The 17,326-nt window shown below is 44.9% G+C and overlaps 1 protein-coding gene across 5 annotated transcripts in view; it reads right to left on the reverse strand.

Moving 5' to 3' along the window:
• Fat3 (FAT atypical cadherin 3) overlaps window positions 1-17,326 on the reverse strand; it is a 596,674-nt gene that overhangs the window by 13,823 nt on the left and 565,525 nt on the right. For all 5 annotated transcript variants that reach the window (XM_057767110.1, XM_057767108.1, XM_057767109.1 and 2 more), the window contains 2 exons: window positions 10,604-11,072; window positions 647-800 (listed from right to left, as the gene is read on the reverse strand). In XM_057767110.1, coding sequence (XP_057623093.1) covers window positions 647-800; window positions 10,604-11,072 — 623 coding nt within the window. The remainder of the gene's footprint in view (window positions 1-646; window positions 801-10,603; window positions 11,073-17,326) is intronic.

The raw sequence follows: 17,326 nt of genomic DNA on the forward strand, positions 1-17,326 counted from the left end.
CAGAATAGCCATTAAACATGAGATAGTAGAGTCCAGTTGGTGGGTTCTGGGAAGTGAGTTTTATGTAGATCTCATAACCATATCGGAAATTTTAACTAATGCCAAGCACATTTGAAGTGCTTATAGAATACACAGGGATTGAATAAGTCTGAAAGTACAAAGGAATATAGTAAAATATACAAATTAGATACAACCCTAGGGGGGTTCCCTACTGACATTGTAAGTACTTTTAAAAATGTAGTTAGTGGTGTGTATGTCTGTGTGCGGTGTACATGCCTGTGGAGACCAGAGGTGTACATCATTGTCTTCCTCCATCACTTTCCATCTCTGTCTTTTGTGATCCCCATCTCTCACTGAGCCTAAAGCACACAGTTTGAGTCGACTGACTGACGAATGAGACCCGGGAAATACCAGCCTGCAGATGACAAGTCTATGACATCATGCCCAGGTTTTTATGATGGGAGCTAGGAAATCTGAACACCTTCTTGCACTGCAACCACTATTCCTACTGAGCCAGCCCCTCCGAGCACTGTGTGGGAAAGACAGCCGCGTCTCCGCTTATCCTAATGAACTACATGCTGGGTTGTTTTCTTAGGGCGAGAAGCAATGTAGAGAGAGGGGAGTCCGCGAACAGTCGCGCACTTACGTGACGCCCGTGAGGCCGCCTTTACAGCTGCAGACAAAGGTGTTTCCTATGGGGTCGCAGGATCCTCCATTCCGGCAAGGGTTGGGGAAGCAGGCTGTGATCTCTGCTTCACAGTTTCTCCCCGTGAACTGTGAGAGACAGGAACACTGATAGCCTGGGGGAAACAGAGGACCTCATGAGCCAAGGATGCCACAGTGATGCGCAGAGTCCTTAGACTCATCTGTAACAAGTATTCCTAGCTCCTTACCGTGAGCAAGGCTCAAAAGTGATCAGCACATTGGCTATGTGAAACTCATTTGCCATAAAATACTAGGGTAAAGTTTGGATTCCGTATTAGTCCACAAAATATTCACCTAATTGTCCAGATTGGAAAGAATGCTAATGATATTGTCAGAGACACTAAGAGCAGAGAACAGGATGGTTAGCAAGGTGACAGTGCTTTCTCTATCATCTTCTGGAAATGGTGACAGCTCACGATGGGAGAAGTCACTGGTGCCATGCTCCCTGGGACCCTGAGCTCCAAGTGAAGCCAAATCAACTCAACTGAAACTCAAGCCCTAACCCTTCACCTCCTCTATGCAAAGCCTCATCTCTGCATCTCCTTCACGTTCTGTTCAGAAACTTGTCATGTAAAAGTAGGCACTGATGTCTGCACTACCGAAAACATAGCTATCAGAGGAAGGCAGACTCTCTGAGTATTACCTGTGTCGCGGGGTGGAAAGGATACTGTATTACGGTTATTGTTTTTCATTAAGAAATTGTTGTTGCCCTTAGAGTTAGACTTACAAATGGGAGAGGTTCTTGAGTTCTGCTTTGTCAATCACAGTGTTTAAACTGCCGTAGAAACAGCCCAGGCATCCCTTTCAGCATTTTCACCTTTTCTTCTGTGGAATGTTGATACTTTGCGATTGTTTCTAACAATCATTCTCTGTTGGCTTCCCTTTATATCTTTTATTTCAAACATCAATCACACCACACGTGGACAGTCTTCTGATGGCCTTCCTTCAATATGATGTACTCTTTTAATGTTAATTAAACAAGCAGTATTTGCATTATTTTAATTAGCTATAGTATATCATTTGTAGCTAAGTCACTTAGCAAATTATGACTTTTATTTTCACATATGTCTTTGTCTTAAAAAAATAATCGAAGATGGACCTGTGTTTTGGAATGCTCTTTTTCTGGTTATTTAAATTGACCTCCAGACTTTTCACCAGGTGGGTTTCCCTATTTGAACTGCATACGGTGACTCATATTTCCCCACGCTACGGTCTCTGTGAAGGTTCTGGGGGCTCTGCCTCCAATAGTTGACCCTCCATGCAGCTCTTATGTATACCTATGTTAAAACTCAATTTTGGAATCACCTGGTTTATTCTCTCTTTCATTTAGAGATTCTGTAATTGCTTCCCAGGGGAAGCGGTTATAGGAGGCAAATTTTATGAGAATTTGTATGGTCAAATCCTTAGGCCTCATTGAAAATTAGATTACATTAGGAAATTAAAGCAAGGTTCTGCCTATTGTTTTTGGGAAATTCAAAGACTCTGAAGCTTGTAAGAAGCCTGATTTTTTTTTCCAATATGTTGGTAGGCCATAATTTTGGAATTTCATGACCTTTAGCTATTCTGTGATTTAGCATGGAGTTGTTCTAGCCTGTGCTGGATCCTCAGTAGGCCCTTGTAATCTTGCAATTCTCATCCTTCAATTTGGTAAAATTTCTTGCGTCATTTTATTGGTGATTTTTTTTGTTCTCTCTTCCGTCTTCACGGAAGTTTTCTTATTTGTATCTGAGATTTAGGCTTTCCTGGAACTATCTTGTCTGCGCTCTCAAGTTCTCACTTCTTGCTTGAGTTCTAGGGGCAGTTTCTCATTTTGAATCGTTTTTGAGACTGACTGATATCTTCCACGCCCCCCTCTCTTTTTTTAATGTAACTGAAGTCCCCTCCCCCACCTCACCAGCCTTTTCTTTTGGCTAGTGTACAACTTTAGCCTCAGATTTGTGTACTATGGTCATAGCATCTTATCTCTCTGAGGATATTAATAATAATTCATGGTGCTTTTCTGCTTGTATAGTTTCTTCTGGAATTCTGATTTCTGTGATAGGCTACTCTGTGTTTTAGGTCAACTAGGTTACTGTGCTCTGCCATTTAAACACTGGCCTAGATGTTTAGGTGTTTATAAATTTATCAACTTTTACAGTCAGTTAGGTCTCTCCATAATGTGTGTGGGCCCAAGAATTTTTTCCTCAAAATCAACACCAAAGAAATTTACCCATTTCCAGATAATTGGCTTGCTTTGTGGATTATTATTTCAGTGCTGCAAAACCAGTTCTTAGATGGATTTCCAGCTGCTAGCCTGCCCTACAAATTTTAGACTTGCTAGCTCCAAATCACATTAGTGAATTCTATAAGATTAAATCTCTTTCTTTCCCTTTTTGTGTATGTGTGTGAATGTGCATGCATGTGATATGTGGTGTGTATGTTGTGAATGTGCATGTGTGTGATATGTGGTGTGTGTGTGTGTGTGAGGGAGAGAGAGAGAGCATGATAGATACTTCCTATTTATTCTGCTTCTCTGGAGTACTCTCTCTTCCAAATTAAAGAATCCCTTCATGATCTTCTGTAGGACGCTGTCTTGATGGAGTCATCAGCTTGACTGACTTCCTGCATCTAAAGACTGAATGACTATGTGTTAGGTGGAGGAGTGCTGGTGCCGGTTCTCAGCGGTTGGGGTTTAGCAGGCCAGTTATTGCACCCCTCGTTGACCAATTAGAAACAGGATAATCACATACATCAGCTAGCACTGCAAACCAGGGCCTTCACTTCACTAGGGAGTGTTACCAGCACACACCCAGTAAAGAAACTATGAAAAGCACCAGGATCCAAGGTCGGAAAAGATGTTTGGAGCCCAGGAATCTACTTGTAGAGAAGCCAATACTTGCTCACACTCACTCACACGGCAGGATGGACTTAAACTCAGGCCTGGTCAGAATCGTCCTGACCTTTTTCCAACACCAAATATCAGTCCAACAACTTACTGCTCATTTCTTAGTCATCAGATGAGAAGCAGACTGTCATAGGTCTGTACTGTGACCTCAGACCCACAAGACAGAGGGTCAGAGGGCTCTGGGAACAAGCCTGCTCCTAAACCTTTAATTGGAGGAAGTTTTTGATACACAATGTGAGAGGAAACACTGGGTTAAAATACTCAGATTTTAAGTCAATAATGACATCTATTGTTCATCCTTTTTTAAATGTCTTGATTATCAAAATTAACCTGTTACTACCACGATGGTATTACTTTTTATTCTGTCACAGAACCATGTTTTAACGATCTTTATATCAGTAAGTCTGCCCTAATAATCCAAGTGATCTAGTGATTTAAACGTTACTTCCAGCCAATCAACAAAGAAGCACAATGATCCTAGGAGGGACAGGGGAACGGTCCACTAACATTCCCCCAAGAGACACTGGAGAGGCCATGAGGCTATTCCAGGACACAGGACTGGTGAGTGATTGAGCCTGAACTCAAATCCAAGCTTCCCAAGTCCAAGAACTTTCTATAACACTGTAGAGTCTAGACGTTATTGAGTGAGACTATGGCTTGCCAAGAAGAAGAGCAGGGAGCTTGTGATAATTTCACATAGTTCCCCCAGGGGCAAAAGAGAAATAGTAAGACAGACAAGAACAGACAATCCTTCTGGGATCCAAATAATCAGTAGATGAACAAAGTCATGTATGTTTCTGTTCTTTCCAAGAATTCCTGATGTTTCTATCACACACACACACACACACACACAAGCAAGTACATACACACATGTACACACCAACACACACATATACATGCACACACACTAACATATAACCACATACACCTACATACATGCAATGTACCAAACACACATACCTACATATATACATGCTAACACATATACACATTCACATTCAGTTGCACACATGTACACACTTTTACACGCACAACTATACCTAAACACACTAAAACATCAACACACATAACAGAACCTGTGCGTGCACATACACACATTCCTAGAGAAAGTATCAAATGATCACAAATATTATCTAACACTGTCACAAATATAAAAGATAAAAAAAAACATTCTTTGTATAATTTCTCAAACTCTAAATAAGAATTGACTTTGGGGGAGGTGGGAGAGAAGTTAAAAAATCACTAACCAGAATAGTAATTTTTCACATGACTAGGAAAAAGTCTAAGTGCTTTCTATAACTTATGTTTCATTTACTTCTTATAACAACTGCATGCATTGTATTCTTTAAACAGTAGTTATTATCACGGCCTCGCTACAAATGAGAAAACAGGCCCTTAGGTAAGATGGTTCTCACATGGTTCTTGAAGCCAGTGAGCAGATGGTCTGTGCACACTTCTCAGCCTGTAAAAAGGAAATGGCCTTGCTGGCATTGAAATATGTGTACAGAAAAAGCCACAGCTTCTTTCCCTTCAAATCTTGGCAACAAGGAAAGTGTATTTTTAAGCCTTGCCTCCAAATCTGCGTTCCTGTTTACACTCCCACTTATAGGCGTGCAGATGGTTTTGAAACCTGTACCCGGGCAAACTTAAAATGCTTCTCCTCCCCTTACTCAAAGAAGAACATCACAAAATTAAATACAAAAAATAGAATCAGAACAAGCAATTATAGAGCAAATTTGGGTAGTGTAGGCAAATGATCAAGACACTTCCTGTCTTGATCCTGCCTTACCTAGGTGTTTTTCGACCCAGTTCACGTGGGCAGTGGCCTCAGTCTTCTGCTCTGCTCATCAGTGTTGATGAACATCATTCTTTTGGTCCATTGTCATGATAAGAAAACAATGTCCTCAGCACTGATGCGGAAACACACACACACACACACACACACACACACACACACTATCCAAGACCTAGAGTTTCATCTGCTGCCACACTGGCTGAACTATGACATGATCATGACTTGTGTATTTATTGAGGACCTGGGTCAACACAATACAGCCACTTGATAAAGTCTGATAGACGGAGTTTCTGAATCCTTACAAGAAGAGGAACTAAATACTCCACAAAATAGGGTCCAAGGGGCTTTATTGCCAAGAACATGTCTGTGTCCATCTCCCTGAAATATCTAAGAGCCCATCGTGGGACTTGATATGTAGAATATCCAAGGTGGGGGTTGGGCTATTATTTTGACCTTTAAAGATTTTGGGGTAACCTGACTTTGCTGACAAGAGAGTGATGCTCCAGATCTGCTCATTTGACCTTCAGCTCATTTCAATGTCCTGGGTCTCTTTACCTCCCCTGGAACACACAGACTACATTCCTGTAGATAGAAAACTTGTAGGGTCCTCTGGTGTCAGTAGTTTTCATACTTGAATGTGCACAGAACCTGCCTTGTTAAAACAGAGATGCCTGAATTCCTGGAGATTCTGATACTTCAGGTTTGGGTCTCCTCTCCATTGCCCTTGAATTTTTCTTGGTAAAACATCCAGGAGTTTGAAAGTATGATTTGGTTACCCAGCAGAGGGTTCTTCTCATGTGGCCAACATCAGAAGACAAGCAAATATATTTCCCTTTAAACAAACAATGAAGAGCCTCTTCAATATCAAGACCTCATTTTAACAAGTGTCTTGAGCCAGAAGGTAAAGGCAGAGTAATGTCTAGTGGACTTGTTGGGGTACAGACTGAACCAGCAGGTTCAGGTGGGATCTGAGACACATCTTTCCAGCATCTTCAGTGATGGTGTAGCTTTTCCTGAGCTAGAGTAGAGCGAGGAGTAAAACTCTGGCTTTATACTTTCCTAGGTATGTGATGCTAGACTTTTAATTTAACTTTGCTGGAGTATTTAATTGTAAAATGGGAGAGGGTGGTAAAAGGGAAGAATGTTCCCATAGTATTGAAAAATCAAATGTCTTAGTATATAAGCATTTGCAAGGTAAGTAATAGTCCAGTACTCTCTGGTCTGTACTCGCAGACTTGTATCCATGACCACTGTTTAGGCTTCCAGTTTCATGCAAAGCTGTCTGAGGATTTGCTTCTGGCCTGGTGACAGCACAGCTTGGTGCCCTCCTTCATTAAATTACAGCTCAGTTTCCTCTGTGTTTTCCCTTAATTGTCTGGAGTTGAACATCACGAGGCATGGAGAACTGTGCACATCTTATTCAGAATGTGGGTGCTCCCTGGTCTGCGCCCCACCCAATGGGTCTGAAAGTGCGAGGGTTAGAACGGGTTGCAGCCAGTTCTCTTCGTGGGGGTTGCTGTTTTCAGGTCATGTTTATGAGATATATACAATTTTAAGACATTATCAAGGGTGAACCTTTCTTCTGTGGTTGATTTACAGAGTCATGTTCCAAGCTTGCACTCTGTGCTCTGACTCCTTTGGGAGGACTGCTTCTTGGGCAGGAAGAATTATAAGGTTGGTCAGAGCTGCTGACTATGCCATTCTAGGCTGGTTGATGCAACTCTCTGGTCCTTGTGCCAAGGCTCTAGTTGGTTTGGGGCAGTTGGGGGAGGAAGTCATCCTGAAAGGAAATGTTGCTTGCTGTGGGCTGACTGTTTTACAGACTACCAATGTTCTGGAACACCATGCCACAGTTTGAGAATGGAGTTTGTGACCACGAGATCCAGCACCCAGTCCTCCAGTGTTGTTCCAAGATCAAGGGGATGGCGATGGCAAATCATGCTTGGGTGCTGTACAGTGATCCACGGGGGAGAGTTAAAAACCAAACCAAACCAAACCAAACCAAAAGGAAAAAACAGGTTGGTGTTTCAGTGAACTCTGTCATCAGATGGTTGTGGGCAAGGGCTTACCTCTGAGACCTCAGTCTATGTCTTTAATTCAAATGTCCTCTTGGAATGCTGCATGTATCCCAGCTTTTGATCTGGGAGCCCAAGACTATGGCTCTGTGATTAGACGTCTCCAGCAGGCGGAGGAGTTCATGAGGTCACGGCTGTACTTCATTTCACCGTGATTTATAGAAGGTGATTCTCGTAAGTAACTTTATGATTAATTTAAAGTTTCATAAGCAAGAAGTAGAGGCCTGACTTTTGGCTCATCCCTTTCTTGTAACCCACCCTCCTAATTTGGCAAAAAGAATTAGGAAAACCAAGGACATTATTAAAAAAATGCCCGTGATAGGTGCTAGAGAGATGGCCCAGTGGTTAAGAGCACTGGCTGCTCTTCCAGAGGACCCAGGTTCTGTTCCCACCGTTCACATGGCAGCTGCCTTTAACTCTAGTTCCAGAGAGCCTGATGCCCTCTTCTGGCCTTTCTATGCACCAAACACACGGTGCAAGGCGTCCACGTGGCCAAAACATTCATACACATAAAATAAAACAAAAACAACCAACAAATATTTTTAAGTCTTTTAAAAAATGCCTTTGATATTAATAGAAAATGGAGATAAGAAAAATAGATCCTTTTCTTTGAGGCCAAGGCTTCATCTTACAGCCAGGAAGCTTGCAGGTCCCCCCCTTCCATACCAGAAGAGGACCTCTGATAGTCTTACTAGGTGTTGGTTGTTCTACCTGGAGCCACACTTCCAAAGCCAGGTTCTCTCAACCAGGCTTGGAGTGGCTTGTGGGATGGCTGCCCCTGTGGGGTCTCCTCAGTCAGCAGAGTAGTGGACTTGAGGCAAGGGAGTGATGGAGATGGATGTGAGAGAGGACACACGGACCATTTTAGGAAAGCATCTTAGGTGCAAAGAGAAGACCAAAGCTGACAAGAGACTACACCATCTTGGAAGGAAGAGGAGCTGAGGAGCCCAGACTTGAGAAGAAAGCCCTATCATGGAGGAAAATAGAACATGGGAGAGCAAATAGAGACAGGTATCTCAATACACAGCAAACGTGACCTTAGGGACGGGAAGGAAGGAGTATGGGAAACAGTGAGTGTGCAGTTCAGCTGGTGGAACCCACGAGGCCCTGAGCTTGATCCCCAGTGCCATGCACACTGAGTGTGGCGGTGGGGATGCCTGGAGTCCCAGTGCTCGAAAGGTAGAGGCAGGAAGACCAAAAATCTGAGCCTGTCCTTCGTTACTTACACATTAAGTCTGAAGCTGTTCTAGGATATAGGGAACCTTGTCTCAATGAAAGAAAACAAAACAGCAAAAAACCCTGGTGTTCCTCAGAGGGGCCCGGGAGCCATTTGATTATATAACATACCTGCTCTGGGGACTCAGCTAAAGGATTTCATGGCAGTTAAAAATGCACCCTGCTGAGCCAGATTCCCCTTTGTTTGGCAACTGTTATTATTTTAAAGATAACCCTCTGTGGAAGACCATAGCTTTGCCAGGAAAAACAACGCTCTGAAATGGCTAAAGTACGTTACAATTTGTGGCTGCGTACCCAGGATTTGACATGGCGTGGTGTTCCATTTCAACCCAATTTAATTATAAGGCCCTTTCGTATATTGTCAGTGGCTCACACTGGTAGAGCTTTTTTCGCCTCATGAAAAACTGGCCGTGATCTGTCACGAGGGCCTGGTTTACAGAGCAGCCAGAGGAGAGTCACTGCCCATCATTCGGGAATTATGGAGCCATAACCACCCTTTATTTACATATCCTGCTGAGACAGTAAAAACAGCAAATAGATTTCTTAAACTGAGACTGCAGACACTTCCCCCAGGGCGCTGGGCCCTCACTGTGACAGTGACGTATGTGAGTCTGAACAGCACTGCTGTGCGTTCCTGCTCCACATCATCCCACGGACAGTTTATAACATTCTAATAGTAAAGCGGACTCTAAATTCAGAGTCAGGCTGCACGAAAAGTAGATGCTAACGCTGAGCAGTCTTGAGTGATTGTGAAGAACGTTTAAATCCACTACTCAGGCGGCTGCTGAGTAAACCTGCGAAGAGGCCGGGAGGGGACCAGCTGGGGCTACTGAGAGGTGGCAGCTGGCCAGAAGGAGGCCTGACCCAGTGATCATCACATAAGCCCTGTGTCAGGTGGGACTTCTGAGATCTCGGGCTCCTGAGCCTTCAACTGGAGAGATACTCCGGGGATCCGTGTCTCCTCCTTCCCCCTCATTTCCTCCCCCCACCTCCCATCTCTCTCCTGCTCTCTCCTTCCCTTAAGGATATCCCTGGGGAAGACACGACTAGACAAAAACATTGTACCCACCCTTGACTGGCTCCTCTCCCGAGACTCTCAGTATATTGTATATTTTCATCTCCATATGCTATGTGTGTGTGTGTGTGTGTGCGTGCGAGAGGGAGAGAGAGAGAGAGAGAGAGAGAGAGAGAGAGAGAGAGAGAGAGAGAGAGAGAGAGAGAGAGAAGGAGGGTATAAAGGCTAGAGAACATCCTTAGGAGTTATTTTTCAGACACTCCCATCTTTACTGATTTGGAGATTGGCTGGCCATCAAGCCCCAGGGGTCAACTGTCTCCCCCTTCCCAGTGCTGGGGTTACATCGCCATGTCTAGCTTCTAATATATGACTCCTAAAAATAAAACTCAGGTTTTTTACACCTGCAAAACAAGTACCGGCTGACTGGAGCATCCCCCAGACCCCTCTCCTTTTTTTTTGATGCCTTGCATCTTTGTAGAGTTAAGAGCAGAGTTATTTTCAAGCAGGCTCTAAAGACCCTTAACTCTTGATTATCTTCCCAGGGTGGCAGGTCAACTCCTCCATTAATTTTAGTTTCTGGTAAAGTTCTATCCAAGCTTGGATAGCAGCTCCAGTTAGTGCAGTGACAGCAGGTGGCTCCTGAAGTCACACCTTGCAGGGAACTGAAGTCTAGAAGGGTGTGGGGTGTGTGTGCGGGGAAGAGGTGGTGGCATCTGCAGTCTGGCATCCAGTTACTGGCTAACCCGAATAACCTGCAGAACGAGGGTTCAGAAGGTCTGAGCATCCTCTCCAGGAGGGGCCTGGGGAAGGAGGGACCTGCTGGTTGTGAGGGGGAGCCTCCCACAGGTGCATGTCCTCCCCTGCCCTTAGCGCCTGCACACAAGTGCACTCACCACCAGAGGGAAGACCGCTGCAGCTGCCCCCGTGCAGACAGGGATTGCGTTGGCATGCATCCGGGTAAAGCACGCAGCCCAACTTCAACTCTGTCAGACCCACGACTTCCGCGAAGCTGCTGCGCTTGTTTTGGAGGGGCAGCTCGTTGTGATTAAGCACCACTGAGTCCAGGCAACCCTGGAAACCACCGAGGACCTGGGTGACTCGTGTGTCCGTCAGACTGCGGATGTTATCGGCCTGCACCAGGGCACCAAAGAAGATGGCACTCTCGGTGCTTAGAGTCTGGAAGTACAGGGGTGCCCTGCGCCGCTCCACATAACTGTCGTCCAGGGCCAGGCTGGTGAAATTGCGATTGAGCTCCAGGAAGACCGAATGCCAGCTCCCGTCGTTGACAGCGCGGCTGGAGATGCCCAGGATTCCAGGGCCGCTGCCACAGTCCAGCTGGAACCACAGTTTGCCTTCCACGATCTGCGAGGAAAGAAATGCAGAGCCCTTGTGAGTCTAGCTCCGGAACGCTGTGAACCCAACCGGGCAGATGTTCCATCCAGGCCTATGTCTGTACCTGCGTGAACTAAGCCCTCCACTACGTGCCAGGAAAACATTGGCCTGAGGAAATACTTCTCAGATCTTCCTGCTACCTTTCATAGGGGCAACCAGGAAGCTCACAGTGGTATTTTAAGAAGGTTCTTTCAGCGGATCGTCACCCCCTTTAGACTCACTATGATATCTTGTTTGTTTTTGCACCCCTCTCGATCACAAGAATGATTTCCATGAACTCACCAATAATCACTGGACACCCACCATGTGGTAGTCATGAAGCTTACGTGATGGAGCCAGCCCTTCTGGGGCTTGCTAGTCTAGTTGGCGGATGGCCACATGTTAGCTCTGCAACATCCTCCCCGAATCAGTTTGCAAGAGTGTGATGTAGGAGAGAAGAGAGCCAGATAGAAGCAAGGCTTCCTGGTGCCCCGCTTTGTGGGTACTGTGGATTTTAAATTCTCTGTGTTAATCACTGATGTCATTCTTAAGCCCGTTTTTCCTAAACTGTTCACGGTATAGACAAGAGGCACTCCCAGAGTGTCCAGGCTTGGCTCCTGCATACAGTAGGGGTGGCCCATCTTCTGTCTTCCCTGGACTACACCGTGAGAAGAATAAATGTTTATATTCCTTTTTTGTCATCTAAAAAAGTATGAAATTCATATTCCAGAACTTCACAATTGAGTTATAAAATGGAAATCATGGAAAATCTAATAACATTGAAGTGAGTTTATAGTTTTGTGTTGAGCTGCATTCATAACTACACTAGAGCACATTGGTTAGCAGTTAGGCACCCCTGGCTTGGCGCTCATGCGTGTGTAACAACAGAACTTTCTGGTCAGCTGTTTGTACTCTGGGGGTGCTCCAGTCCCTCGTCAGGGACCTCGGGGGTGTCCTCCTCATCTCCTGGAGGCTAACACCAGGGAGCATTGCCCATAGGTGAGAAAGCTATACCACAGAAGGATCCTAGCTGTCCATGTAAACCCAGGCTCCCCTGCTGTTGAGGAGATGGCCTTTGACCCTTGCTTCTCCACTCTGGACTGTATTTCTTAGAAATGCTATATGGCATCAGGATCAAGGGATTGGGAGCCAGGTCCCTTTGTAGCCAAGCTTAAATTTGGCCTCTAAGGGATTTACATCTGGGCACCGTGAGACAAAAGCCTCTGGATCGAGGAAATGGTTCTGTGGACTCCAGTGCCCAGTTGTGAGTGGGGTGGGGGTGGTCTGTCTGTCCTGACAGGGGCTGACACCTGCATTGCTGAGCATAGCACAGACTTTTGTCAAGAGAAGAAAAATAGAAAGGAAGGATGGAAGTGACAGACCAACAAGGACACTCCTTCCGTGTCACCAGCCGCTAGCGAAATGAAATGTTAAATGGATTTTTAGAAACGAGCACAGCTGATCTTTGCATGGTGTGTTTTCCTTGAGGAAGCACCAGTGGCTTCTACAGCACGCTCATCCTCACGAGTATTCTGTCTCCGGAAGGTCAAGAGTCAGACCATCCAGTGACTCTCACCTGTGCTTTGGGACTCCATCAATTGTTTCACCTGCAAGTCAAGGTCACAGATTTGTGCCCCATTAACACTGGGAACCTGGAGAGCAGGGCAGAGCCAGGGACTCAGAGAATGCAAAGCTTAACACCAGATCTGCCAGCACCACCTTGCTCTCTGGACAGCATGGCTCTACCTTGGTGGGCTTGGGTTTGGAGAACGGAAAAATGTGCCATGGAGCCTGCTGCAGAACGACTGGCATCACACATGACACATCACACACACACACACACACACACACGCACGCACGCACGCACGCACACTGCTCTGTAATATACCTAATTGGATGTGAAAGGGCTGAAAACATACATTCGTTTCCAAAGAGCTTTCACCTATAATCACATGCAATTGCTGGCTTTTGTTGTTGTTTAGCAAACTAGACTGAATGGCTATTGTAAATTGCAGCAAACTTGCACGGACAATGCACAGCTAATACCCACATCTGTATTTGCGTGTGAACAATAAACTGATAGAATACAGCTTTGGAGACACCTTCTTCCGCAGAAGCCCATCTGCTGTAGAGCCCCATGGCTACAAAATACTATCCCCAGTCTGTCAGAGAAAGTCTGGTGGTGAAGGTGCAGTTCATGGAAGTGTTCCAATTAACATATTACTTGGTTCATTCCCTTTCCCCATCACTACTCATTGCCTGTGGGTAATAACCAGAAAGAATTGACATGTGTCTGATACATGCACACACATTAAAATTCTGCAGCTAAGGAACTAAACTTATCCCCCGTGAATACTGAGCACAGTTAAGTCCCCCCCTCCCTTTTATAACATAACAGCAGCAGGATCGCTAAGTGAAAGAAGCCAGGTGCCCACAGTTTTTACTATTTTCCCCAAAGAAACATCACCTGCATCTTCATGGTTCTAGGCATTTTCAATCATCAGGCTTGTTGCCATTACACTCAAGAATATTGGTGCCCAAAGTTACCCTGTGAGAAGTTAATAACAGGAGGTATGCTATGCCGGAGATAAAGAACACTTCCTTCTCTTTGAAATATCTAAGTCACCTTCTTATGGGAAAGCCGTACTCTAATATTAGTTAATTTTTGTCTGTCAAGTTTTAAAGTTCATCTTTGCAAAAGATGAACTTCCTCAAATCAGAGCACCAGTGAGACACAGCAGTGGAGACTGAAGTGTGTCTGAGCTGTGAAAGGCCTGGAGTCACGCTATTGAGATGGCTTATCGGTTGGGCAGGTGGGCAATTGTTTTTCAAGATACGCAAAATTCAAAGATAGATGCCCTTATGTTATAAAACATCTACACCTTTAGAGTCGTGTGAAGTCAGTGGTGTGCTTTGACCAATTTGTACTGGCTAGGGAATTAAAAGACGAGAAATCAGACCCATAAAAGTCATTTTTAAAGAAAAGGACTTTGAGTAGAAATTATTAAATTATGGGTCTCATTGCTTTGGAGCCTTAGTGTGTCTCTGTAGGTTCAGTTTAGCATAGTCTTGCTAGAGGGCTGTGTTAGCTAGCTTTATCATTGCTGTAACCAAAGTGTTTTGCAGAACCAGCATAGAGGAGGCTTTCTCTTCAGCTTGCACTTTCAAGGGGCTCGGTGAATCCCACCCAGGAGGGTGTGATGGGGAGCAGGACAGCTCCCATCATGGTGGCCAGGAAGCAGAAGAAAAGTAGACTCGGAAAGGAATCTCCCACATTTGAGGTGGGTCTTTTTTCTCCATTGATTATCTCTGAAAGCCTCTCCCAGCCATAGCTAGATGTGTGCCTCATGTATCCCCTAAGTACATCTAATTCTAATTAAGCTCTCAATTAAGACCAATCATCACAAGGGTCATTAAGTAGTCTCTGGAAAGGATACCTTCAGTCATGTCTTTTCAAGGCCACTTAGTGGGTACTGGACATGTGGGGTACCTTAAGAAAAATTATAACTGGATGAGGAAATAGGAAATAAATAAATGGGCAGCTGTGCCTCTTCTTGACTCCTGGAGTGCCTCTAACCTGCTCTTGTGTCACGCTAACTGTGGAGTAGTTGCTGCTGGTCAAAGACGTCTGTGAATTCCTCCAAGCCCTAGTCTTCTCACAGGCAGACATGGGCACTGCCTTTGGGAGGGGGTGGGAGTCAGAGAAAGATACATGAGAAAGTACTCTACAGCCTCTGTGGTCCGTGATGGAAAGACCCGCCCACACCACCTACAAACGTACCCTGTCTTTCCTTCGGTTCTGGGGTATGAAGCCAAATCGGAGAATAATCTGGTTAAACGACTTATTGACATATCACATTCTTAAATATGTTTTTATATTTAAGAACATTTCTACATTAGCAACCGAGGTTTCCGTCTGCTCGCCACTTGTTGCCAAGCGGTCTGACGCCAACGCTCTGAGCTTTGACTTGTCCTCATGTCAGCTCTGGAAATCCGCCACTTTGCTCTTAACAGGCGTGAAGGGGACTGGGCCCTGTCATACTCCATTGCCTTGGTTGCCAGGAAGCTCAGAAGTGGGTTTGTGCTCGACTAATGTATTTTCTATGCTGCTTTTTCAATCATGATATTTTTCTTTTCTTTTTTTAAACTTCATTGATTGCATTGTAACCTTTTATTTTCATGTCAATGGTGATTAGATTTTTATTGCATTTTTGTGTTTATGGTAAGTCTCAAATCTCTTTTAGAAGTCAGGGTTGTAATGGGAGATGGAAAGACAAGTGCTTTTTATTGCAGCTAGGATACAATGATACTTCTGTCCATGAAGGTCTTTATCCTGATCACCATGCAACTCTTCAGTTGTCAGGGGATGCCCTCTGCACCCTGATTGTCTTAAATACATTTTTACAAAACACACTCTGCTTGGAAAAATGCAGGCAACGAAGAGGTGCAGTTTAGGCCCGGATTTCGTATTAGTGGCCAAAGCAAAGCCCAAGGTGTACACTGTACCTAAAGCCAATGAGATCAAATCTTCCATGAGGCCCTGTGTCAGCAAGCCCCCTATGAAGATACTACCAGCAACATAGGTGAAGATCTGCCCCAGTTCAGTACAGCTGCCCCCTGCTCTCAGCAGACCCAGCATATGCAGAAGAACAGAGAGAGGGCAGTGATGGCCCACAACCCAAGACATTCACAGAGGGTCTCTTCAAATAGCAATGAGCCTTAGATTATTGGAATTCATACTTAGGAATTCGATCGTCCGCTTTCAGAAACACATTTGTTTCATGCAGAACCACACACCTGTGTGGCGAGTGCTCCTTCAGGGGCTTCTTCTTTTCTCTCCCCAAAGAGGTACATTGGCAACACACTTGCCAGGACAAGAGTCAATGCAGGATCGACTCATCCTTGTTGGATATTCTGCTCCCTCTCAATCTTAGTGCTATGCAGGGATTATCTAACAGCAAATATTGACATCACTGTAACCTGTTAGAGCTTGAAAGAGGAGAGGGAGGGCCAGAGGTACCAGGCCCTGGTGGCTCTGGTGAGGCTCCCTCCAGTTACATTTCTAGCTGCTCCTCTTGGATGCTCTGTTTTCACTGGGTAAGCACTGCAGACTCCTAAAGAGCCTGAGCAAAAGCACAGCGAATAAGAGGCTGAAATAAAAACCGAGATATAGAACAGGACAGATCAGGGAAGGCTATTTCTCCCACACTCCCATGTCCAGACCCTGGATCTGGTCTTCTCTATCCCCTAGACCCCAAGGATACATCTTGTCTAGAGATGAGCAGGATGTAATTTGTGGTCAGCTGAGCTAGAACGTCAGGATGGTGAGTGGAGGGGAGGTTGGAGGCAAAGAGCATGGGATGGGATATGCTGCCCTGTGGGCTCAGGCCTCGGCTCTTAGTAACTGAGCAACCTCGAATGGATATGCAAAACTCTCTGGATTGTTCTTCTTGATCAGGTAAGTGGGGATAATGTGCCCATAGAAGATTAATATTAAATTTTAAGTTAGAACGATGCACATACAACTGTTAGTATTCTTGATATAATTGTAAATGCTCTAGATTATTGCATACAAATGCCAGGTTTATTTTAAAGGAAATATAACTACTTTAGGCGAACTTCTGAGGTCAGGAAATGACTTAAAAATTGGATAACTTCCCAGTCGAAGAGAGGGAGGAGTGATAATATGAACAAAGGGGTCAAGACCATGATGGGGATACCCACAGAAACAGTTCACCTGAGCTAATGGGAACTCACTGAGTGCGGAATGACAGCGAGGGAACCAGTGTAGGACCAAACTAGACCCTCTGAATGTGGGTGACAGTTGTATGGCTGGGGCAGACTGTGGGGCCACTGGCAGTGGGACCAGGATTTATCCCTACTGCTTGAACTGACTTTTTGGAGCCCATTCTCTTTGGAGGGATTCCTTGCTCAGCTTATATATAGTGGGGTGCATCTTGGTCCTATCTAAAAATGATGTGTTAGACTTTGTTGACTCCCTATGGGAAGCCTTACCCTCTCTGAGGAGTGGATGGGGGTAAAGTGGGAGGGAAGGTAGGGGAGGAGGGAGGAGGGAGAAGGGAGGAGAGGTGGGAGTAGGAACTGGTACTGGTATGTAAAATGAGAAAAGATTGTTTTTTTTTTAAAAAATAAAAACATTAAAAAGTTGGGTGACTTGGGTCATGATAGGATATATAGAATATCTGTGCCCAAGATCTCCTACTTCCTCCTCAGTGACAGTGTGG

The sequence above is a fragment of the Chionomys nivalis genome, chromosome 4, assembly GCF_950005125.1.
Source record: "Chionomys nivalis chromosome 4, mChiNiv1.1, whole genome shotgun sequence".
NCBI lineage: Eukaryota > Metazoa > Chordata > Mammalia > Rodentia > Cricetidae > Chionomys > Chionomys nivalis.